This window comes from Nicotiana tabacum, chromosome 8, assembly GCF_000715075.1.
Source record: "Nicotiana tabacum cultivar K326 chromosome 8, ASM71507v2, whole genome shotgun sequence".
NCBI lineage: Eukaryota > Viridiplantae > Streptophyta > Magnoliopsida > Solanales > Solanaceae > Nicotiana > Nicotiana tabacum.
Window position 1 is genome coordinate 200,125,605 of NC_134087.1, and position 26,018 is coordinate 200,151,622.

General features: G+C 34.9%; 3 protein-coding genes across 3 annotated transcripts; 2 read left to right on the plus strand and 1 right to left on the minus strand.

Annotated features, from left to right (window-relative positions):
* Window positions 1-1,238: 1,238 nt before the first annotated feature.
* Window positions 1,239-6,008, minus strand: LOC107830918 (lycopene epsilon cyclase, chloroplastic). Its single transcript, XM_016658602.2, has 11 exons — window positions 5,491-6,008; window positions 4,299-4,473; window positions 4,044-4,179; window positions 3,844-3,954; window positions 3,651-3,753; window positions 3,180-3,323; window positions 3,000-3,107; window positions 2,628-2,724; window positions 2,421-2,546; window positions 2,199-2,331; window positions 1,239-1,576 (listed from the first exon to the last, which is right to left on the minus strand). Exons 1-11 carry the CDS (start codon window positions 5,764-5,766, stop codon window positions 1,411-1,413), a joined length of 1,575 nt encoding a protein of 524 aa, XP_016514088.1. The 5' UTR covers window positions 5,767-6,008; the 3' UTR covers window positions 1,239-1,410.
* Window positions 6,009-11,192: 5,184 nt separating this feature from the next.
* On the plus strand, window positions 11,193-14,047 carry LOC107830917 (eukaryotic initiation factor 4A-1-like). The gene is made up of 2 exons (XM_016658601.2): window positions 11,193-12,051; window positions 13,276-14,047. The coding sequence occupies exons 1-2, from the start codon at window positions 11,833-11,835 to the stop codon at window positions 13,909-13,911; spliced, it is 855 nt and encodes a 284-aa protein (XP_016514087.2). The 5' UTR covers window positions 11,193-11,832; the 3' UTR covers window positions 13,912-14,047.
* A 1,743-nt stretch (window positions 14,048-15,790) lies between these two features.
* On the plus strand, window positions 15,791-25,331 carry LOC107830919 (diacylglycerol O-acyltransferase 1). The gene is made up of 16 exons (XM_075220034.1): window positions 15,791-16,278; window positions 17,621-17,701; window positions 18,443-18,516; window positions 18,603-18,678; window positions 18,911-18,978; window positions 19,735-19,858; window positions 20,024-20,110; window positions 20,894-20,995; window positions 21,080-21,216; window positions 22,242-22,323; window positions 22,445-22,465; window positions 23,716-23,778; window positions 24,352-24,399; window positions 24,499-24,561; window positions 24,718-24,771; window positions 24,892-25,331. The coding sequence occupies exons 1-16, from the start codon at window positions 15,940-15,942 to the stop codon at window positions 24,994-24,996; spliced, it is 1,524 nt and encodes a 507-aa protein (XP_075076135.1). The 5' UTR covers window positions 15,791-15,939; the 3' UTR covers window positions 24,997-25,331.
* The last annotated feature ends 687 nt before the right edge of the window (window positions 25,332-26,018 follow it).

The following is a 26,018-nucleotide window of genomic DNA, read 5'->3' on the forward strand; positions in this document are numbered from 1 at the left end:
ATTCAGAAGTATTATGTTCCAAAAACTCAAAGTTTTTCACTAATTTATTAGCACTTATGCTAGCTTTTGCATTATACAAAACACTTTCACAAGAATCATCAAATTAAACTGAGCATATTAACCTACTGGAGAGCATTATTATTATGACCTCATGCCTTTACAACATTCCTTATAACATAGTACTACTATATTTTTGCCAGTTTATATTGTTAATATGAGGAATTTTTACACATCATGTCACCTTTACTCATTATAACATGTAATTTATTTTATTTTCAGGATTACAAATCTTATTTTTTAAGAACCATGGCATACAGATATATTTTGGTTGACCTAATAGTATAAAAAATTTCGTACAATATTGATATATAAGTTAAACTCTTGTAGTAGATTATATTCTTGCAAATGCAACTGAGCTCAAAATTAGACTATATCCAAAAGGACAAAAGCATGTTGAAAAATGCAAGCATCCAAATAATATAATATTCAATGATTGGTATTTGATACCATCATGTTCATACATTAATTGATGCAACCATCATCTCAGTAAGTGTAATTCTTTATCATGCTGCCACAACTTTTGAACTTTCTTTTGATTGTCTTTTAGTCTTTGGATAATATCATGAGACAATAAACCAAGTTACTAGATTATGTTTGGGTATAAAGGTTGTGGTGAAGTGGTAAGAAATCCTTCGTCCTTAAGCTGATGTCTCGGGTTCGAACCTTGGTTATGAAGCCGCCTTTGTTAGGGAGCGCTTTACCCTCAATATGGTACTTTCCGGTGCAAATCCAAATTTAGCCAGACCCCAATGCGGGTACTGGACACTGGATGAGAAACAAAAAAAAGGATTGTTACACAAGTAGCCGGCCAGATTTAGTGTTTACTTTTTTTAGCTGATATACATATATTATATATTAATTATACACATATATATATATATATTATTCATGAATTATACATATATTATACATCTGCCGGCTATTTTCAGTTTAAGAGATTAGGTGAAAAAAACAAGTCAAAGGTAGGGCGATATAGTTATAGTCAAAAGCTCTTCTATTACAAATAATATATCGTCTCATAAGAAAGATTGATTCTTTCCGATGAGACGATTCATATTATTTGTAATGTATTTGATTCTTTTTCTTTTTATGGGTCAAGCACGTAGAAATGTATTATGTATGAGTGGGAGTAACGAGTAGTATATCTAAAAGGATCATAACTCATTTATTCGAAGCAATTATCAGCAAAATCATCATTCATTTATTGAAGCTAATAGAGTTCAATGGATCAATACATTTGGACAAAGAAGTAGATACAAAAATTGAATTCCTGTCATTTATTTGAGCATATTAATATAATCTAGTGAAATGTTATATACAAAAGGCAGTGATTTCTCCTCTGAATCTACTCTAAAATGTAAGATAAGTTCTTATCATAGTTGCACCAGTTGGATCAGATAACAGATGTCTGATTAGGCCTTTTCTCATGTCATTTGGTGCAATAATAAACATGTAGAAGGCAAATAACATGAGGTCTGCTGATGAAAGACTAGAGCCAAGAAAACCTTGCCACATCCTGCAATAAGTACACTTCTCATTATATGCACTGACACTCTAAAGAATTTAGACTATTGGGATTCTTATGTCAGTTGGAAACATAGAAAACTTGTACGTACTTTTCGTTTTGATTTTTGTTTCGTATAATGTTGACATGAGAAGAATTTACATGGATAGTCATTGAGGATTCATACAGTCGCCAGAGGTAGTCAGGATTTCAAGTTTATGGGTTCGAAATTCTAATCGTTTTAAGCTATTGGATTCTAATTTAATAATTTATATATATTCAATGAATTTTTTAGAGACAAATACAGGGTTTGAACCAAAGCTACTGGGTTCGGCCGAACCCGTTCGGGGCACTCTAGCTCCGCCTCTGATAGCCGCTCCAACTTGTTTGGTACAGAGGGTATAGTTGTTGTTGTTGTTGGTATTAGTGTATCTTAACTTGTTGTATCATGTTGCCCTGCCTTATTTTGTGCGTTACTGACTCACTTATTACAAACCGTTACACGTAGTTTTTTTTTGGTCATCTTGTAGTTTAAAAATTCTTTATATTGTCAGCGTATAGAAGTTAAACTGATTTGGAAAACGATGCCACATGATCGAAGATAACGGGGTGATGGAGCAAGATCAAACCATACCATTTTGGTACACGGAAGAATGCGCGGAAAAATGACCTAATCCCCTCAATATCCAGCTGCAATATGAGTGCCAATCCAAATAGGAAAAACGATCGTTGCCTTTTTCGTTCTTGTGGCCAAAGGGTGTTCCAAGCTGAAGAAAATATGAGCAACTTGCTGAGTCCATATAGGTCAGGACACTACCAATGCAGTCAAAAACTAGTATAATTGGATAACAAGTACCTTGAGTTGAGATACTTGTGGCACTTGAACTGGTAATCATGTTCTTGACATGATTTTGTCTTAAAATATTTGCAAGTACGGAGGCGCATTTTGGCGCCTCGGACAGTGATCTGACAACTGAATAACCTGTTTATGAAGTAGAGGAAGTTTCAGAAGCATTGCATTTAAAGAACACAGTAATAGTAATGTATTTTCTTCTCTTATTACCTGTAGCTGGATGAACCATGCTAGCAGCAGCGCCAAACGCAAGTGTTTTCTGCTCTGTATTTGGCAACGATCCACCAACTGGTATGTAAGACCATTCCTGCGTAAAATTTTGTTAAAGTCATTTTTCAGTCATTCTCTAGTGTGTTCACGGGGAGCCTTGGCGTAACTGGTAAAGTTGCTGCCATGCGACCAAGAGGTCACGAATTCGAGCCGTGGAAACAGTCTCTTGCAGAAATGCAGGGTAAGGTTGCGTACAATAGACCCTTGTGGTCCAGCCCTTCCCCGGACCCGCGCATAGCGGGTGCTTTGCACCGGGTTGCCCTTTTTTTTCTCTAGCAAAAATTGCACGTAACTAAAGGTAGAGTGGATTACCTCCTCGTAGATTTTTTTAATTTTTATGCCCAATGTGTTCAATCGTAACATCAGTTTTTTCTTTAATAGATCAAATGGCATTGCATCTTTTGAAGCCAAACAAGTTTCCTGCAGATAGATACTTTTGTCTGTCACACAAAGCCAAGTAGTAAAGTATGAGGCATAATATCAAAAACTAACCTCGAAAAAGACTCTTGTTTTAGTCATGGGCATGGCATAAAGAAATGTTGGATATTTAGCTTCTAAAGATTGAGCGTCGTGTCTGACATAGTCTCTATAATCCATGAAAACCATCAGGCTTGGATCATACGGATTGTTATCGACCTAATATATAGGAAAAAAGAAAAGAAGAATGATCATATAATTGCAAAATCAGCCAAGCTAGTAATTGGGAAATGCAGATAGCGGTTTTCTTGAATGTGCATAACCTTATAGGAAGTCCAATTCTAAGTTTACAATAGAAACAGAATCGCCAAATTGAATGCGTACTCTCCAAGACGAGCAGTGAAAGGATAGGCCATAAAAGGAATAATGCAACAAATTGTTCATATAAGCTCGTAAATGATAACTACAGGTAACAGTCTAAAGTCTTCTGGTGCATAACATGAAAAACCCTCAAGAGTTACTCGAGGTTTGATGATATTTCTCTACCTCAACTTCCACTCCATAAGCTGTTTGAACAGAAACCCGAGGACCTCCCAACTCATACTGCAAGAATTTCCCTGAGGCGGCTCCAGATGCAACAGTGACAAACCTGTTATCATAAGTTAGAAGCATCAGAACAAGGATGCAGTTAAGTTTCTAACGTGAACAGTGACAATTTGATGTAGCGGTCCAACTATACCTGCAAGGAATGACAATGTCGCCCTCGCACTCTACAAGACTGTGGCCACTTGTGGACTCAACGATCCTATCCACTTTCGAGTTAAGATATAAAACACCTGCCTCCACACACCTAAGAAGATTAATGTGAATTACAACCTCAATTGTAAGGAATAAATCAACAACTCGTATGACATAAGGAACAAGTTCAGTGAATTTAACCTTTTGAGTAACTCCTCATGCAGTAAATGGCGACTAACTCTTCCATAAGCACGTCCAATAAGAATTGGATCGGCATCATCAAGATATACAATGGTATCACTCCAAACATGTTCAATGCATGCTTGAAGCCCAAGATCTGAAAAAGGAAAGTATAAGCATATGTCTAAATTAAGCTCCAGAGAACAAGAGGTTCTGTTTCTTGAAAGGTTATGTAGAGAAAAGGACTCTTCATAAAAGATAAATAAGGATTACGACCTTTGAACTCGTCTTCCCAGACACCATAGTTATTTGTGAAAGGAAGATCAGGACCAACGAGCCCCACGTTCAACCCGAGTTTAGCAGACTCCGCAGCAAGAGCAAGACCAGCAGGACCACAGCCAATGACCACTAAATCCAGTATAGTTTGTCCAGCTGATGATATTTGTCGCAACTGCAAGCTGAGATAGTATGATGGACAAAGCAATATAGTTTGCTACAATATAAGAGTTAAAATAAATTGCAGACATAGTTGCTGCAGTATGGTAGTTTTTCTAGCTTCTTCATTTCTTTCATATTGCATAACTCTAACTCACATGGAATTCAATGTGTGGTAATTTGGAATAGTTTAGTAATCGCGAATATAAGGTAAAATACACTGATAGTGTAAGATTTTGTCACACTACCACTGTACACTATAAGTTTGTTTCCTTTTTAAACAGAATTTGACTTTAATTAGCTGAAAGTGTAAAAGAATATTTACACTATCAAGTTACCTAAAGATAACTATAGGTAACTACATTTACAATAAGTGGAACTGATTACCTAAAAAATAAAGCAATTAACCTGTTATAACAGGTTAAATTACATAGATATTGTTAAAAAATTTATACTGACAATGTATACAAGTTAAAGGATAACCTTACAACAACAGTAAAGTTGTCTCCGTGTGACCAAAGGTTCAAACTATGGAAGCAGCCACTAATACTTGTATTAGGTAGGCTATCTACATCACATCCCTTCGGACCCGGCCCTTACCCAAACCCTGCGTGAATATTAATGCGGGATGCTTTGTGTACCGAACTTCCCTTCTAGGGGTCGCATGGTACGATAGATTAGCAAAAATAATCATGGGATAAAAATTTAGTAGCGCCTTATCCCTTATTTGGTTACTAAGCTCGGAATAAGTTATCCCATGATTAAAAATAGTATCGGGATAACTTATACCTACCAGAGGTTGGAATAGTAATCATAGGATAAGTTATCTGGGAATAAAACATTATATTTGACAATCATAGGATTAATAGAACATACCAAACAGTCAATAAGAAATAATAACTAATCCCAACATAACTAATCCCACTATAACTAATCACACCATAACTGATCCTGACATAACTTGTCTTCAAACCAAACGACCCCTTAATGTATACAAGTTAAATCCTTTTAAATATGGGATCAAGAAAATCACCTTATCAGAAAGCTTAGACTGTAGATCCATGTCTTTATTCTGCTGCATTTGAACAAAAACAAGTTCTGAACCACCAGCTTTTATATAATCTTCTTCATCAGCAAAATCTTCTTTAACCACTACACAACTATCACTTCCACTACACTTCACTTTCATATGTATAGGCCAAAATGGTTGCTTTTTTCTTGGCATAATTCTCTTTCTTCCTAATGATTTGAATCTCGGACACGTAAAAACCGCCATTGTAGAAAAATTTCGAGCTCCAATACACTCCATGTTTGAGCTCCAATTTATATATAGTCTTTCTTTGACTCCTCTGGTTTATTTTTCTTTTCTCAAGATTTTTCAAAATTTGAGATTTTCATTCATTCTTTTGGTTTAATGGGGTTATGAAAATTGAAAATGCATGAAATATTAGCAAGAATTGAAGCTGAATTAAAATGGAGTTTTGTGAGTCTTTGCTGGTTTTTTGGATGGACAGAGAGTGAAGATATGGATAGGAAGGAGGGAAGCTTTTTGCTGATGTGTTCAACTGTCATTTCACAATAATGACACGTGGATGGATTTGATTAGCTGCAGTTATTTCGTTCCGAAAATGTTGAGACGCTTTTTTTTTTTGAATTATTTTTTAATTTTCTATTGTGTTTGATACTTTGATTGCTTTGAAGTTCTCTAGAAAATTGATCAACATTGGCGTTGTTTTCAAACATGTGAATAAATTTCTGATTTTTCTTTTTTCAGTTTTTAGATTTTTTAAACCCAAATATTGTCAAATAAGTCTTTTTATTTTTTTAGAAAAAGGAAAGTTTGAAAGGAACTTAAAAAAAACAAGAGGCATATTTTCTTGTACTAGTTTTGGGGTACGCGCTTTGCGTGTGTACCTATATTAATAAGCATACAATTTTTAAAAATTGTATAAATATTGTTGAATAATGTGTTTGAGTTATCGGACAAATATCAAAGAAAAAATATAAATTCGTACAAATGATGAATATTAGCATAATCTATTCAATAGAGCCATGTCTTTTAGTAATTAAATACAAAATGTAGTTGTATATTAAAACAAACTATATATTTAGTCTACACCATGTTTGTGTCTTCTCAAAGGAACTTGAGAATAGCTTTCGAAAAGAAAAGGTCGGATTTTTTTTAAAATCTTCAAGAGCTATATATTTTTTTACTAAAACTAAAAAGAAAGTATAATAACTTATGAAATTGAATTTATAAAATAATAAATTGAAATATAATTTAAGAAGAATATATTGAATAATGATTGAGGACTTTCAGGAACAAACTTTTTCCTTTTATTGAGTTAGCTATATATGATCGATATTCAACAATTTCAGAAGCTTACACTTTATTTTATTACTCAGACACAAGTTTTAAAAAAATATGTAAGTATCATACAAAAAATTACTGTTTGAGATGGGAAGCACACGCAAAAAATATAAGTTCCTAAAAAGATACAAATTATTTCAAACTTTTCTCCTACTCAAACAATATATTATTCTCTTATCAAAATTACTCTTTGAGATAAGAAACACGGGCAAAAAATATAAGTTTCTAAAAAGATATAAATTATCTTCAAACTTTTGTTCTATTCAAACAATATATTATTCTCTAATCAATTTGTGGAATATTAAAAAAAATACATTTAATAATTAAAATAAATATTTAATTAGGTACAAAATCTCTTACTTTTAATAGTAACTATATAGAAACATCTAGCCTTCTCCCATGGAGGGTTTATCATCCACTAAAATTCCAACTATATCTATAAAGAATATCAAAACAATTATATGTATATTACCCAAAAATTAATAAGGAGAATAAAAGTAAAATATTGTTTGTATATTTAGTGAAAGATTACGGGATAAAATCTAAACAACTTACCAAAAATTATTCCATTGGTGCACTTTGATGTCTCATCAAATGAAATAAAATTATTTGAAAAATCAATGGTCGAAAAGTGACTATTGCTTTCTTCAACTAAAGTATTTTCCTTAAATCCAACTCAAGCTCCTTGTGCACCTTTGAAAATTAGGATTAGCATTATTGATGCGTCCATTTATGATATAACATATCTTATTTTATTGTAAATAATTTTTTCACAACTCAATATAACCATTGAAAAGTGTAGCGTGAATTTTTGTTCCCCGTAGAAGTTTCACTGTAAGTTAATCTGATGGTTAAAACTATAATATGAAAAGACATGCATGAAATAAAATATTGATATAAAATAACAATTACCTCTTCGTCAACTAAGGTCACATTTTTCGGGTGCCTTGATTTGTTTTATTGTTGAACTCTTCTACTATTCCACTCCCAAACACTACACTCGTATTATCCAACATGATTCAGATACTCTTAGACTAATAATTGGGACACATTGGCCTAACAATTCTTTTTCATTGGTCATTGCAAGTGTACCTAAAATAAAGCATGCATAAGGGTTTTATAAGTTATCAAAGTGGCTAATACAATAATTGATTATTTTTATGATGTAAGAAAGATTGTTTACCTGAACGGATGTAATTATTGAAATCTGAGTGATTCAAGCATGGCAATTGCAATAACGCAAATCATGGAGTATTAATATAACACAGAATTAAATCAGATAGTCTAATTTTTAATTCTTTTTAAAACAAGCAACTTGAGCTGGCATAGCAATTATAAGTATTATTAATTATACAACAAAGGAAAAAATAATACTAATATTTAAGTGATAAGACTTAGATCAAATGTCTAACTGATGCAATTTTTCAATAACCTGTAATAAATTTGTAAATTATGTGAGATGTGAAATTAGCCAAGTCAAAAATATGAAACAAAAACTATATAATAAAAAATTATTGGTGCAACAATAAAAATAAATTATTGATGCAACACTAAAAACGGTGCATGCAAACGTGCTTGTAAAATACGAAGTAGCAAAAGATGTTGATATATTAGTAAAAGAAACAACACCTGGAATCGTGATGTTGGAATAGGCGAACTTTGACGATTAAATTGTGATATTGTAGCTTCTTTTATAAAAGTATTATGGTACACAATTTGACACGTGAAAGGAATTATATAAAGTAAATTTGTGTGTAGGTCAAAGAGACAAGAAAAATTAATCAAATAATAAAAACTTCTACCAAAATATTTCCTTTGTCATCCAGCAAGTCAAATTCTTTAGAACACTTTCTTGCGCAACGGAACCACAATAATGATGGTTCCATTTTACCCGGTATGAAACTTTTTTGGTTGTAATTGAATACCCGGTATAGAATTTACTGTAAGTCAATTACATATGCTTTTTGGTTCAATAATGCGAATAAATCCAACCAAAAACTAACATATTATATGGTCGTATTAATATCATAATACCTCCTAGTCAAATTCTTTAATAAACTTTCCTTGTGCAATAGTAGAAAATTTTTATTACCAAATAATTAAGGCAACATAATAACTCATTTAATACTTCAAAGAGTAAAGGGAATATGTTATTTAATGAGAGTGAAAGTTTAGGAATTATTTTTATTAAGTTTCCTTGGGTAAGAAATGTGAGAAAATTTAACCAATTAATTAAGGCAAAGTTTAATAACAAGTAATTGAAGAAAAATTTACCAAAAAATTCGAAAAACTAAATTAATTAAGTGATTTTTTTTAAATATTTATGAAATACTTAAATTACTATATTGTCCTATGGAAACTCTATGTTTTAAAGGATAAAAAACGTGAATGACATTTCGCTAATGACCTTCATGCTTTTAATATAATATAAATAGATATAGATATAGATTATATAAAGGGTTCAATTGCAAAACCATAGGAGAGATCATGAGTTCATGTGCCTCGTATATTAGTTTGACCACTTATATTACCGATCCCTACATTATAATTCTTGTATTATTAAGAGATATTGTCGTTTTTAGCCTACACGCTAGAAACTGTTTACATTTGGTAGCCGAAAAGAGTGTATAAAATTTGTATAATTTTTATATATAATATATAGAATGTATATATATAGAAAAAATATATATTTTCGGCTATTATTTTGAGAGCGACTATACATTTTTCGGCTATTATTAATCCTTACATTATGATCTCTGCAGTTTGATGCTCGCCAGTTCGATGCAAAAATCACTGAATTGTAAGAACAATTGCCTCTCTATAATTAGTTTGTTGCTTTTCAGTTATGATAATTTTCTTAGAACACGACAACAAACAACAATAACTACGTTTCAGTTCCAGATAAGTTGGAGTCAGCTATATGAATTCTCACTTTTTCGCAAGTCGTCAATAACAACATACCCAGTATATTGATAGAGGCATAAACAAAATTTATATTTTATGGATTCAAACCAATTATATTTTTAAAGTTATGGGTTCATATCTATCATATGTTATAAATTATTAATTTTTTGCACATAAGTTTATACTCTGCACTGAAAGTAGCGGGCCGGGTTCAGTTAAACCCGGTACCAAAGGGCGGGATCCGCCCCTGTCTGTGAATGTAGAGATATTGTTCTTGATAGACCTTCGACTAAAGAAAAGCATGACGCATGTCATCATGGCAGCAAATAATAACAATTAATGATAATATTAGAAGTTATCTAACAAGATTAAAATATAATTTTCTATGAAGATGAACATAATATCTTTTTATGTTATTTTTACCCTTTATGCTGCATTTTTTTTGTTGTTGCTATACATAGCGTGGATATTAACTTTTTTTGGTTTTGTGACTTCAGGCTTTCAGGTGATGGGCAAGAATTCTTTACCCCGTACGATGAGGTCTATGATAGTTTTGATGACATGGGATTAAAGGAAAATCTTGTGAGAGGCATTTATGCATATGATTAGTTGCAAATCTTTTCTACTATCTTGTTGTGCTTGACTAATGCATATACACATTACTCTAGTTACTATTAGGGCAGAGCTAGGAATTTAAAAGGGTAGCCTAGTGTACTAAACTTCCGTTATATGCGGGGTCCGGAAGAACCGGATCACAAGGGGTCTATTGTTCGCAGCCTTACACTGTGTTTCTGCAAAAGGCTGTTTCCACAGCTTGAACCTGTGACCTCCTGGTCACATGACAACAACTTTACCAGTTACGCCAAGGCTCCCTTCAGGAGCTTAGGAATTTGAGTAACCAAATTCAAAAATATTGTCACACCTAAGATATGAACATATGTCGCAAATAGGCAAAAACGATTCTTTTTTTATTATATATAAATTTTCACATCCCTTTACACGAGGGAAAATTCTAGTAAAGTTGCAAAATGGGGTTCAAGTTGCATTAGATCATAGATTCAAATTCCGGGTGTGATTGTCTAGTATTTTTTTGAACCCCTTGGTATAAATTTCTGGTTTCGCAGCTGGTCAAGGGAATTCAAATAGTTTATATATATTACTCTTTTTGTATAGAGTAACTGATGATGTCCATCTCATTGAAGAAATATTAGACATGTGCCTAATAAAAGTTTCTTTGGTTTGGTAGCCAACCTTGTTGACTTGGTTTGGTTAGGTAGTCAACCTTGTTGAATTAGTTTGGTTTGGTAGCCAACCTTGTTGAATTTCTTTGGTTTGGTAGCCAACTTTGTTGAATTGTGAAAAGTGTGTGTAAATTGTCAAATATTGTAGGCTTTAGAGAGTGAAGGATTGGCTATAAAAGGAGAGCTTCAACTCTCATTTCTCCACACCAACAAAGAGAGAAAGAAAGAGTGAGGTTTCACAGATAGGGTATAAGAAAATAGACTGTGAGGAAAATAGAGAGTGAGCGATATTGTAGTGAGGTGGGAATATCAAAAGAGAGTTATTTCTTTTGAGTGTTGTAGTGGTCTTTGAAGTATTTTACTCGGAGCTACAAAGTGTAAAATTCCGTACTATAGTGATATCAGTTGCTCCTCTCGGGGTCGTAGTTTTTTCCTTATTAAAAGGGTTTTCCACGTAAAAATCTTGGTGTCGCTGTTACTCTTTTATTTTTGTTAATTATCGTATCTCGGTGCTACATTATTATTCCTCTTTTATTACCGTGAATATTATTTCTGTGGGGGTTTATTCCCAATAGTAACTTTCCGGCAAGTTTGAACTTTTTGAATTCCCTTATTAAAATTCCCGACTCTGCTACTGATTTCGATATATATAGGTTTTGAGAAACCCTCTGCAATCCAGCAAAGAGGAATTGCACCCTTTTGCAAAGGTCTTGATGTGATACAACAGGCTCAGTCTGGAACAGGGAAGACTGCTACTTTTTGTTCTGGAGTTTTTAACCAACTTGACTATGAACTGCTGGAATGTCAACCTTTGGTTTTGGCTCCCACGCGCAAGCTTGCACAACAAATCGAGAAGGTGATGCGAGCACTCGGAGACTATCTTGGTGTGAAGGCACATGCTTGTGTGGGAGGAACCAGTGTCCGCGAGGACCAACTCGTCCTTTCAAACGGGGTTCATGTCGTTGTTGGGACGCCTGGCCGTGTATTTGACATGTTGAGGAGACAATCGCTCCGCCCTGATTATATAAAGATGTTTGTATTCATCGATGAAATGCTTTCAAGAGGCTTCAAAGATCAGGTTTGTTTTCTTTTTCAATGAGTTATCTGTGACATTTCGTGTCCTGTTTGTCCATACATGTTACTATATATGCCGAGGCGGAGCTAGCCTTTTTTGCTTACGGATTCGGCTGAAATCGGTAGTTTTTGTTCAGATCGTGTATTTGTCTTGTGAAATCCATGGAATAATGTATAAACTGTTAAGTTAGAACCCAATAACTTAAAAGAACTGGAATCGCGAACCTATAAGCTTCAAATTCTTGTTCCGCCTCTGTATATATCTATTGGTCACACAAGCAGAGGCGGGGCTTCGTGTATCAGTTATGGGTTCATCTAAACCCGGTAGCTTTGACTCAAATCTTGTATATGTTTAACTAGAAAATAGGAATTTCGGTCAAAGGTTAATTTTAAAAGAACGCGGGTTACTGATAATCAAACAAAGAAATAATTATGTAATAAAAAAAAGAATTGAATTGAAAAGTAGCTGAGTAAGCAAAATAAAGCAATGTAAATCAGTATATTCCAATAATAATCTGTGTCCCCGTACAAATGTTATTTCTCTCCTTTTATAGCAATTTCTAAGTACTACGTTTCTTCCCTCTCATAATAGAGCAATTAATGGCATTAATGTGATGTCATAATTGACAATCGTAACTGTTTCGTGAAGATTCTATAACGTTTCCCATCATTGATGCTCATTAATTACATATAATACGTATCTGTACTTTTTGCTAACTAGGTTCATTCCTCCGATGTCTCTTCAAATTATCAAGAGATCCGAGTAACCGTTCCTACTTGTTTTCTTGAACCTTTGCCCGTACCTATTAAGGATCGCAGCTCTTTGAATACTCTTTGCTAGTTGTCATTCTTTTATTGATCCACATGTCTTGATATGTCAGCACACAATTAATTCCAAATGTTAACTCGATTTTCCCCAATACAGTATATGTAAAAGAATCAATAATAAGTACAAATAACAGACTTCAGACCTAATAAATCAACTGAACTTTGGTAGAATCTCAAACTCGAATACATAATATTTAAATCTTGGATCCGCTTATCCTGACACTAGGATGTGTCTACTATCTTTCTTATATTTGCTTTTGTGTGAAGGTTTTTCAATATGTACATTCACTGGATTTCTCAAGATGGCTTATTAGTCCAAATTATGCTCTCATAACTTAAGATGAATCTTCAGAGCTTTTGTAATGATTTTCTAATATTTATACCTCTTCTTTGTATCCAGATTAATGATATTTTCCAGCTCTTGCCTACTGAGATTCAAGTTGGTATTTTCTCTGCAACAATGCCACCTGAGGCCCTTGAGATCACAAGAAAGTTCATGAAAAATCCCGTGAGGATTCTTGTGAAGCGCGACGAGCTAACTTTAGAAGGTATCAAGCAGTTTTACGTCAACGTGGGAGAGGAAAGAGATAAGCTTGAAACACTTTGCGATCTATACGAATCATTAGCCATTACACAGAGTGTGATCTTTGTGAATACTCGTCGCAAAGTTGATTGGTTGACAGAGCAGATGCGCGAAAGAGATCATACGGTCTCAGCCACTCACGGTGACATGGACCGAAACACGAGGGACATAATAATGCGCGAGTTTCGTTCTGGTTCTTCTCGTGTTCTTATCAGCACGGATCTTTTGGCGCGAGGAATTGATGTTCAACAAGTCTCGCTTGTCATGAATTACGATCTTCCTACTCAGCCTGAGAACTATCTGCATCGTATCGGACGTAGTGGAAGGTTTGGTAGGAAAGGTGTGGCCATCAATTTTGTTACAAGGGATGATGAGAAGATGCTGTGTGATATTCAGAAATTTTACAATGTGGTGATTGAGGAGTTGCCTGCAACTGTTGCTGATCTCCTGTAACAAGATTTTTCTTGTTCATTATTTTCTTGCTTTGGTTGTTTTACATTTTTCTTCTAGTTTGAGTTGGAATTTTGTAGTCCATTATTATCTTATGCTGGTTTTTTTGACATTAAGGATTGTATCTGAAATACATTGTCTCAGAGCATTTGTTTAATATTACTATTATTCATATACATGCTTTAAACAGAACTTCTAGTCTGATAGATATGGTTATCAACAAAAGAAGGCATATAGTTCTATGGTATAAGGCAGCCCGGTGCATAAATCATCCCGCCTTTACACAGGGTTTCGAGAAGAGCCGCATCCAAAGAGGTGTGATGTAGATTTAGTTCTATGATATAAGGGCAGCCCGGTGCACAAAGCATCCCGCCTTTACACAGGGTTCCGAGAAGAGCCGCATCCAAAGAGGTGTGATGTAGATTTAGTTATATGATATAAGGGCAGCCCGGTGCACAAAACATCCCGCCTTTACACAGGGTTCCGAGAAGATCCGCATCCAAAGGGGTGTGATGTAGATTTAGTTCTATGATATAAGGGTAGCTCGGTGTACAAAACAAGGGTCCGGGAAAGGGCCCGTAACCCTTGGGTGATATGAGACTTATTTCTATGGTGTGACAACAATAATCAGCACTTCTTGCTCTGATAGAAATGGTTGTCAACAAAAGAAAGGGTACTTATTTCTATGGTATAATAACAATAATCATCCCTGCTTTTGTCTCTGAAGGATGTGGATGTAACTGAATTTGAAAAGTATAACTAGTAAATTTTTTGAGAAGGGAAAAAGGGTTAAATTTGCCTATGCACAATCAAAAATTGAGCAATTTTGTGCTCTGATAAACTTGTGGTCTAATATTACTTTGTCATCAGCAAAAATTTCATTTTTACCGTTGACCCCTAACAAAAGTTCCAACCTGAGTCTAATTTTAGATCATAGGTCAAACATTGGGTGATAAATTTGGACCTTTTTACAAAGAATTTGGACAAATGGAGTACACCAATTTTAAATGGACCAAAAATATTGTGGAAGGCAAAATTAAGCCTTTTTTCGGATAGTTTGGAGCGAATTTGGACCTCTTTCAAATAGGAATTTTCAAAAGCAAACACAAAAACCAAAAATCCACCTAAAGATTGGTTTAAACAAATTATGATGCACGTACAAAATATAACTAGATTAATAACTAGACGTATTGAAGATCTGACGAAAATAATAACTAACCTACTATGACAGGTTAAAATTCATAAATAAATTACGTTATATATAACTTATTTATGTGGTAATTATAGTGAATAAAATTATTTACTCATTAATTACTAATGAAAAGATTATTTTACATTATTTAATCGAAAAATATTTTTGTTTTGTTTTTAAATAGTTTCCCAATTACTATTCATATTAGTATTCCATTTAAATACTCCCTCCGTTCACTTTACTTGACACGTTTTGACTTTTCACGCCCCTTAAGAAATAATAAATGAAGTGTATAATTTACCATGATACTCATTTTAATTTATGCATATTTTATTGGATTTGAGATAATAATTTGAAACGAGTAATAAATATTATGTGCTAAATAAAAGTGAACGGAGGGAGAGTACCCTTAATAACCAATCAAACTTTTCATTAATTATTATGTGCTAAAATATTTTTTCTGGTGTGGGGAACCAAACGCAGGGTAAACGCGGGTATTTGTTCTGGAATTCCCATAAGAAACTTCCAACATTACAACAGATTGTCGTCACGTTCTTCTCGAAACTAACCTTTATGGCTCCACACGCCTCTCCCTACGTATATTCCTTAACAATACATACATATAACGAAAAACAGTTCATTTACATCTAAAGTTAAAAACCCGCCTTTTTTTAGCACACGCTTATCTCCATATAATATACTATATACATATAAACTTCCCTTGACTATTATTCATCTTCTTTCTACACTATCCTTTTCAATTTCTAGTCAAATTCGTTGTTTCTGTGGAAAGTTCCATCAATTTTCTGGTGATTTGTAGAAGTAATAAAGCGAGATCGATGACGATCACGGAGTCGCCGGAGAGTCTTACGTCGTCGAGCGACGATAACAGCAACCTTCGAAGGCGACGTAGCGGTGGTGCTAAAGCTGTGGAGGATGTGACGGAGTCGGATTCCAGCTCCGCGATGGAAGCTTCTAGTAGCTCGGATGACGTAACAGGTGACGTCGGAGATGGCAAGTTCAGTGATGGAAATGAAATTCAGGAGGAGAAGGTTGAGAATGAGGAGCAGAGGAAAGCAACTGAAACGACGCCGTTGAAATATGTTTATAGAGCGTCGGCGCCGGCTCATCGGCGAATCAAGGAAAGTCCTCTCAGCTCCGCTGCCATTTTCAAACAAGTATGCTCTTTTTTCTTACTGTTTTGACTTAATTTTCTCTAATAATAGGCTTATTTGTTTTTTGGTTGAACTCAACTAATGGAAGAGTGTTAAAAGGTAAATAGGATAGAGTCAAAGTTCCTAGGATTTAAGTTGTATACATTGACCTTGTACACTATCAATAACAATAACAGATTATTACTTACCGTTTATTCTAGGTTAATAATTAATACTATTAAATAAAGTTACCTGCAATTACGTTTAAAGTATCTGCACTATCATGCATATAACTTAAACTCAAGTTAGAATGGAATGTAAGTTTTGAATGTGAGGTACCTTTTGATCATTTTGTTCATTGCACCACTCGCTAATCAAGAAGTCAAATTTTTTTTTAGCAATGTTATTGGCTGTTGATTGGCATTTTGACCTGCAGAAAAGGATGGTTCTTCTGTTCAGTAGACCTTTTTTGTTGTCTTTTTAGCCTCTAGCACCAAAAATCTTAAGAATACCTTCCCATTAAATAAAGCATGAGAGTTAGGTTCAAGTAAATATCTGAGTACCATAATGCTGAGTAATCAGGTGAGGTATGTGTATTATGGTATTATGAAACGCAGTTTGGTGTATGACCGAAGCCAGCTTGTTCAGAAGAAAGCTTCTGCAAGGATGAAAATTTCTGCTAGAAATGATAAACTGTTGCACAAAGGGCAATAATTTTGTTTTGTCTTACACTTACTTCAAGCAATAACTATCTCCATTATTAGTTGGAAACTTATGCTGGTATCCAGCAGGTTGCTAATACTGGGAGCTGCAACTACGTTGATGTGCTCAATTCGATCTCAAAACCAAGGCCTCTATGAAATCTCATAAACTGGCTATTGTTACCCTCATCAGAGAACAAAGAAATTTTGTTAATAGGGTTATGGCCCTTCATGATGGAGGAACATGTCATTTACAATGAAGCCCGGTTTCTAAGATTTGGGGACAAGATATCTGGAATAGATGCTGAGTTGATCTAACACTTGGTTTGATAACAAACAGGAGCTTTTGCTAGCAGTTGAATTTATAAAATTATATGCCTGTTGTACTGTGCTTAATTATTGGATGGAAAAACAGTGCGTGACTCCGCAAGAATAGAGTTGGCACATACTGATTTTTATTCATTACCGACGTTCACTAATTGTTCATAGACTAACCAAGACAGTGGAAGTTAACAACCTTTGGTGTACACAATCTCAAATTTGTATTATTTGTTGTTGCATTTCAGGTGTCTTACGAGTGATATCTACCATAGTTAGTCTGAATTCCCCATAATTAAGTGGTTGTAGAGCTCTTTTTCTAATTTAGTTCGTGCATCTTGTTGTAGAGTCATGCAGGCCTACTCAATCTCTGTGTAGTGGTGCTTATTGCCGTAAACAGCAGGCTGATTATCGAAAATTTGATGAAGGTACATTTTGTTTCTCTAATGTCAGTCCTCTGTTCCATTTGTCTAGAGAGTGGAAACCTTCCCGAGTATGATGCATATTTATCGACTTCAAAAGTTCCTCTTAGGGGTGGCAATGGGGCTGACCAAACAAAGTGAAAAGTTGAGAATTGTGATGTCTTTATAAAAACAATAAAAGGAAATCATAGGGTATGTTCTCCAAGGCCCCTATGTGTTGAGTTGTCATTGCAGATTGATGAATATGTATTTGAGTTAACGGCTAGTGAGGAACCCACACCATGATCTCAGTATGCTGTGTTCATGTAAGTCTTGGGAGAATTTCCACCATTAAATCTATCGGGAAAATTGAAAAGACTAAGGTTTTAAAATCCAAATAGATACCAGGAAAATCTGGAAAGAGAAGCGGGGAAAATGCGTTTTGAAGAATCTGATGGAATGAGAACCTTGCCAATTGCGATTAGAATCATAAATTTTTGGGATGTTATAAAACTTGAAAAATGTCAGAAAAATTGGTGGGGAGGGGGAGAGGAACAAGGTGAGATGGCACATTATCATAGGGAAAAGCACAGTGGGGCCGAGACGTGGCAGTTGAAGCCTCATCCCATCTAAACCCGCCCAACCTGCCCTGTTGCTGTCTCTAATCCCTGTAACTTTTTAGTAGCAATTGGGTTATGAGATATGACTATATTTCAGAGGGTTCTAGTTTTCATTTTGCACATAACAGACTCTTGACTACTATTGCAGTATGGCTTGTTAATTGGCTCTGGCTTCTGGTTTAGTTCAACATCATTAAGAGATTGGCCACTTCTGCTGTGTTGGTAGTATTCTTAATCCCTTTTTTAATCTGGTTTTTATGCTGACATTGTTGAAGATAAAATATTATAAGTTGTTGGTGTGCTTGCAGTCTTAGTCTCCCCATTTTCCCTCTTGCTGCTTTTCTTGTCGAGAAGCTGGCACAGAAGAAGTATATGGCTGAACGTGTAAGTCAGAGTAACCTCTTGTTTTACCTTCATCTTATGGTAATCCTTCCATATCAAGGAAAAGAGTCTGCTCAGACATGGATGAGTCACAGTCTTCAAGAAGATTTACACTGGAATAATTCTGGCTCTTGTGACTTGTCCTTCCTGATGTTGTCAATCTTTGAACTCATGTTACTTTTTCTTGTTTTTTGACTTTAAGTTTAGCAAGTAAATTTTCTAACTGATCTCGCAGGTAGTTGTCACTCTTCACATAATTATCACAACAGCTGCCATTTTGTATCCAGTTATGGTCATACTCAGGTTTGTCCTTATTCTGTGGTCATGAAACTTTGATAAACACATCCTCTTAAGAAGCTGCTCAGTCGGCCTTCACTGGCGGGGTCTGTGTGTGTGTATTATACAATTGAGACATTGTTATGATAGAATTTGGTGAATGTTAAAAAATGCGCTATTATCTGGGTTTTAGAAGTTGTTGCTTATGAATTGATTTTAATTTCTATGTTGGATTTCCGGTTAAGAGGTCGTCTTTAAACATTAAGCGGTTGCATGTATGGATTGTTAAGGAAACATTATAGATGAATTAGGTTGGAAAATTAGAAAGTTAGTAAAAGAATCATTGATCTGAATTAGAAATTTGTTGCATGGACAAGGGGACAAGTGAGTCATTGCTAATTCAGAGATTTAAAATGATTTTTGAACTTAAAATGACATTGTTTTTACTTCAAATATATCAACAAATTGCAGCTTTTTAATTCTTTGGTCCATGTAAAGATTGTTTATATAGAATTATCATTTCTGTGTTACATAAACATATTTTTATTTTTATTTTCATTGCGCTTTTCTTCACTATAGCTAGTGGTTGCCTCAAGTCCGACAGACACATGGTGCTTTTCAACGCTTTTTGCCTTTGATTACACTGGGTCAGATAGTGGCCTGTTGAAACTCAGTTGAAATTTAAATTGTGAGGAGAGAATCTTCAACAATGTTTCCATACTCTATTTTGATGATAATATACATTGAAAAACTAATGAGTCAAAAGTATTTTAAATTTCACAGGTGTGATTCTGCTTTCCTAGCGGGTGTCACATTGATGCTGTTTGCTTGCGTTGTGTGGATGAAACTGGTTTCTTATGCACATACAAGTTATGATATGAGACAGCTTGCGGAATCCGTAGATAAGGTATGACTAGTTTATTCTTTGTTGTGGATCCAAAAAATCTGATTCATTCCCCGTGGAAATGTTCAACTTTTCTATTTAAACGATGGTACTCTTGCTGGTATTCTGCTCATCTGAGGGATGTCGCAACTATGAAGTCTGTCGTTTTATGTTTTTAAATGATTTCAGGGTGAAAATTCAGATATCAACTACTCTTATGATGTTAGTTTCAAGAGTTTGGCTTACTTCATGGTTGCCCCAACTTTGTGCTATCAGGTAGGATCAGTTAATCCTTCTGAAGTTGTTGTCACTGATTTCATCCCTGTCAGAGTGTTTACTACAACTGCATTACAGATCAGTGTCTTGTGTTTCTCTAGATTCACCAAGATTTCATTTAGATAACTCTGTCGAGCAGTTTAGTTCGAAGTTTGAAAAAGTCCTTTGTGTTCTTTTTTCCGCCGAGTCTGCATGGATTTAAAGAGATTGTAGGTCTTTGATGCTAGTAACTTTCATGTGATTTTATTGCCAAGTATGTGGTTTTTTATTCCAGAATCGTCTCTGTGCTATTAGGGAGACTATGCTTAAAACCCTTTTTTTCTCTTCAAGTTTTGTGCTGAAGCATGTCCTGGCCCTGAAGTATTCATATGCATGTTAAATGATGAATGAAGCAATTGGATGTGTCTAAATTATGCTAAAAAGATCAAATTGGAGCATCAAATATTGCTATGGTCCATGGACAGATTTTTTCAGCCACGCGCATATATTCTTACGGAGATATAATTAGTATACCGATCTGTTTATGTCCACAAATACTTGTTTTTCGTACTTTAAAATAGTTGAATGTGGTCTCCGCAAATGCAATGGGGCTACAATTAGGGAATACTAGAATTGAAGCCCCTCTGGTCTTTTTCCCGTGGATTAGGTCCCATCCCTTTCACAGTAGTAGGAAATCATTATCATCACTAATCTGACAAAATTTTGAACTTTTTATTAACTTTCTCTTACTGTTTGTTTCATCAATTCATTAGTTTTTGGATATGTTTATTTTGTTATCTGAAGCTTAGCTATCCTCGCACTGCATGCATTCGGAAGGGGTGGCTGACACGCCAACTCATCAAGCTGGTAATTTTTACAGGATTTATGGGATTCATCATTGAACAGGTAACTTCTCTTTAGCTTGACAATTCAATGCCACCCTTCTCTCCGGGCAAAGTAAACTATATTAAACTTTGCATCTTAATGCAGTATATTAACCCAATTGTGCAAAACTCACAACATCCATTGAAAGGAGACCTTTTATACGCCATCGAGAGGGTATTGAGGCTTTCACTTCCAAATTTATATGTCTGGCTCTGCATGTTCTACTGCCTCTTTCATCTTTGGTATGCCTCTAAATTTGATTTATAAATTTAGTTTGCTTTTGAATTTATTTGTAGATTATTGTCTTTCTTGCCATATTTTTTAATGTCCAATCTTATTTGCAAGATATTTATAATGTGTAGTAAAAGTGTTAGGAACATTCTTGCTGTGTATTTGTCATCACGCTTTCCTGTATTTCATTTCAGATATGTTTTTCTAAACTTTTCCGTGTCACTTTTTAACCATTTAAAGCGCAAATCACATTATCCATCTTAAAAAAAAAAACAGATCACATTATACTTGAACTGGATTGTCTAAATGTTGTGAGTGCTGACTAGAGGGGATGAAATATTGAAGGATCGAAGGTGCAAAATGGGATGGGAGGTGCTTAATGAGCCTGAATGGTTTTAATCCAGCAATGTTTTTCCCCTCCTTTATATCTATCCAAAGACCAACACATAGGTAGCTGCCTGTTAAATGCCGGAGCTGAAACTTGAATGGGTATACTGCAAGACTAGATAAAATTCCTATGAAAGAAGAGTGTGCATTTAAGTTCTGAAACCGAATGCTAACTATTAAGATATTGATTCATATTAGAACTCATACCGCAATCGGGTTTTGGAATTATGTTTTCTTCGTCAAAGGCCAAAGTCTGCGCCTGATGTTTGCATTGATGGTGTATTTTTATGTTAGTTATGTAATTGCTTTTATGAGATTCGATGTTATTATTTCATGCTCTATAATGAAATAAAAGAAATTTGTCCATCCAGACCAGTTCATGATATCACCATGGTGAATTTGTAAAGTTTATGTTTATCAAGAACGAATCTGTGAAAGTCCATAAAGACTTCATTGGGGTTAGAGTTTATCTGTTTTCTGCACTCCTAGTAATGGATCTCTTGTTAAATAATGAGAAGCTTCACATTTCAGGATAAAACGCTAGAACTTATTCTGTTACATCTGAATAATTACTAAAATAAATATATGGATTATGTGTTCTAGCACTGCAACAGAATGAGTAATATTTACAGAATACATTTCTTTGTAGGCTAAATATACTTGCAGAACTTCTGCGATTTGGGGATCGTGAGTTCTACAAAGATTGGTGGAATGCAAAAACTATTGATGAGGTAGATTAAAATATCACACTGCCTCGTTCTTTTTGCTTCTGCATCCCAACAATTCAGATCTTGCTAGGGTTCTCATTTGTTTCTTTTTTTGTGGTTGTACCACTGTGGCTGCTGTTATCAGTATTGGAGACTCTGGAATATGGTATGTAATTCTACCTTCTTTTTATGTTATTGCCTGATATTTATGCATGCAAAAAATGTGTTTGTCTTAGTTACCTGGAAGTGGAACTTTCAGAAGACTATTGATGTTTCAGTCTTGTGATAAATAGCATTACGAATCCTATTTTGGACTGCTCAGTTTTGCTTTGGGGTAAATTTTGCATTAACACAAACTGATGTTATAGTGTCTAGCTTGATTTTGGACATATGCGAACCTATTATAAGAGAAATCCTCCCTGTTTCGGGTTGTCTGGCTAGCTCTTGAGAAGACTTGAAATGTCTGACATTCAATGAGTCTCTGAAGGATGAAAGTGGCAATCCGGCAAAATCTCTCAAGATAAGAGAAACCACCCTGGGGGGTTGTGTTATGCACTTATTTGGCCAGCGAGTATATTGGCAAATGACTGTTCCATATACGGCTATGCACACATGTGGGCAGCGAGCACATTGAGAAATGACTACTCATTGCATCCTGTAGGTAGTAGCATACTTGCTTGTGTGCGTCTGTCTCCAGAGGCGGGGGGCGGGGGGGGGGGGGGATGGTCTTATTTTGATTTGATGATTTTTGTGAGTGAATATGATGCTTGCGAAATATTTGCTTTTTCAGCTGTCTGATCCTTTTCTTCACCTCTACCTTTTCCTGATAAAATGCGACTCCTTATAAGCCTCGGGCAAATGGGAACCTATCAAAGTGTTTCATATCTTGTGTTCTTTTTGTTAATATGAACGGAAATATCAGGTTACCAACCACAATCGTTTTTCAGCATTAGAGAAAGTTAAATAAGCGGTATTGCCATCTGTTACTGCAAAAGGTCTAGATATTGAAGTGTAGTAAGGAAAATGGTCTTGATTTTGTCAATTGAACAGTTGATTCAAGTCTAGATTTTCTCTATGATTTTCTAAACAAATGTAAACAGTTTTCAAAAGTGAACTTTAAGATTATATTTAATGCTGAAAGGTAAACCGAAAACTTAAAAAGCACAAGATCAAATGGGACAGAAAGATTGTTCAAATCTCCAGGTAAGTAAACAACCTACACGTGTACTTTTGGGACACAATATTATTATGTCTAGATGCTGCTCCTTTTCTTCGTAGATGCAATTCTTATCCAGGATAAACTGGTAAAGAGGGATAAATTGTCTTTATGCGCACTTGTTTCTATTTGGTTTAGTCTTTCATGATTGTCAAACATTTTTTTGACAATAGTAACCCAAGTATTGGTGACAACTGCAGCCTGTACATAAGTGGATGGTTCGTCACATTTATTTCCCATGCTTAAGGAATGGCATACCTAAGGTACTTTCGGATAATTCTCTTGTTCTAGATTCTAATTTGTTGTTGAATTATCTTCCGTCTGCTTAATTTTTAATCTTTTGTGTGCTATTAGTTTCCTAATATATACTCGACGTGAAAGGTGTCGCGTTAATCATCACTTATTTGATCTTCTACTTACACCTCTCTTTTCACAAAACATAAATAATCATAGCACTTTAACCTTGCATACTAGACGGATTTTTGAATTACCGAGTTTCGAGTTTATAAATGGTAAAAAACCCGTAGACTTATTTGAGATTAGACCTTCATATTTTTCATGTCATTGGTTTTAATTTGTCGGATAGTTTTTTGGTAAGTGTAAGGCTGCTACCCTTGTGGTTCGGCCCTTCCCGGACCCCGCGCATAGCGGGAGCTTAGTACACCGGGCTGCCTTTTTTTTGGTAAGTGTATGCCTGGTGTAAAGCATCAGTTTGCTGCTTCGTATGATTTTTCCACTTTCTACTTTGACAGAAGTTTGGTTCTTACAATTTGTATGCTATACTTTATTTCTTGATCTATTGTGTTAACTTAATTGCTAGTGAATTCTTGATGCAGGGGGTTGCGATGTTGATTTCTTTCTTTGTATCTGCTGTTTTCCACGAGGTACTTCCATCTTTTATTTTTAGACCAGAAGCAAATAGTACAGCTTATGACAACTCAAAATGACTGGCTTTGAATGACATGTGATGCTGTTATCTTCAGCTGTGTATTGCTGTTCCTTGTCGACTATTCAAGTTTTGGGCTTTCCTTGGAATCATGTTTCAGGTAATGGTGTTTAACATGCGCTCATTGGTGTATGTGTGTATATATTGGTATAACAAGGGAGCTCTAGTCATAAAATTAGTAAATACTTGATTGAAAGACTTGTATCTTCATTGATCTGCATGAGTACTGACATATAGTGGTGTTTTCTCTGATCAGATTCCGTTGGTCATACTCACGAACTTCTTGCAAAACAAGTTCAAGAACTCAAATGTATGTCTTTCCACACAGTTACTCATGAGCTTAAGATAATTTATTCTCTTGTTACTGGTAACTTTAAGTAGAGAAGCCAATTAAAGAAGTACGATATACATAATGCGGGAACTGTTTCAGGTGGGCAACATGACATTCTGGTGCTTTTTCTGCATTCTTGGTCAACCAATGTGTGTGCTTCTCTATTATCATGATGTGATGAACAGAAAAGGTACTGCAAGTTAAGCTTCATCAGAATATTATGTTGGACGAGTGAGTGTTGCAGCTTTGAACTGTCAAGTGCTAAGCTAGTCCGATGGAAGGAACATTGGCCAACAACTGCACCAATTGCTATTGCCACGAGTAAGTTCCTGACTAGGAATTCTTCTTGTTGTTCTTATCAGCTGAAATGGACTCGCATAACGTGAATATTCTTTGTTATAATGTAACACTAGGGACTTGAGCAGAATTGCTGCTCTGTGCCATATTTTTCTGTTACCACTATACAAATGTATACTATTCTTGTTTAATGTAAGTAAACCATGAATTCATGATGGGATGGAGTCTTTGAAATTTCTCTATTTCTTATGTCACATTCATAATGGTCAGTATATAGTTAACACATTCACTTATTGTCATACATGTTTATTATTTGCGTACTTGTTACTGCTACTACTTCTAAGTTCTATCCATCATAAATTAATGAATATGCTGAACAAATGAAGGCTTGTAAAACGACAGAGGAAAAAAGAACATGACTGGAATTCAAATTTAATACCCCCTCCGTTTCAATTTAGATGACACTTTTCTTATTAGTCTATTCCTAAAACAATGACACATTTCTATAATTGGAAATAATTCAACTTTAAATTTTTCATTTTACCCGTTGTACCACTAGTTATTCCAGATGTTCGTCAAATCTGGAAAAAAATCAGAAGTTATTTGTATTCCTTGGAAACTCCCGCCTACGACACCATTTAATATTTATTGGCCCATTATTAATGAGAAGCTTTTATAACGATAAGAATTTCATGGCCACACAAAGTTTAATTTTGTCAGTGAAAGTTATATTCAATCCCTCTCTATAGTCTATAGACTTTGCTTTAGCTGGTTAGTAACCCCTTCTCCACATTGCAAGTACCACCACTAGCATCGACGTGACCAAAAGGTGACAAAACCAATAGTAATCGGCGGCTTCACATGAATAATATGCTCCTAAATAATTCAAATAAATTCCACATTCGGATGCCAAAGATAAAAGAGGTCGA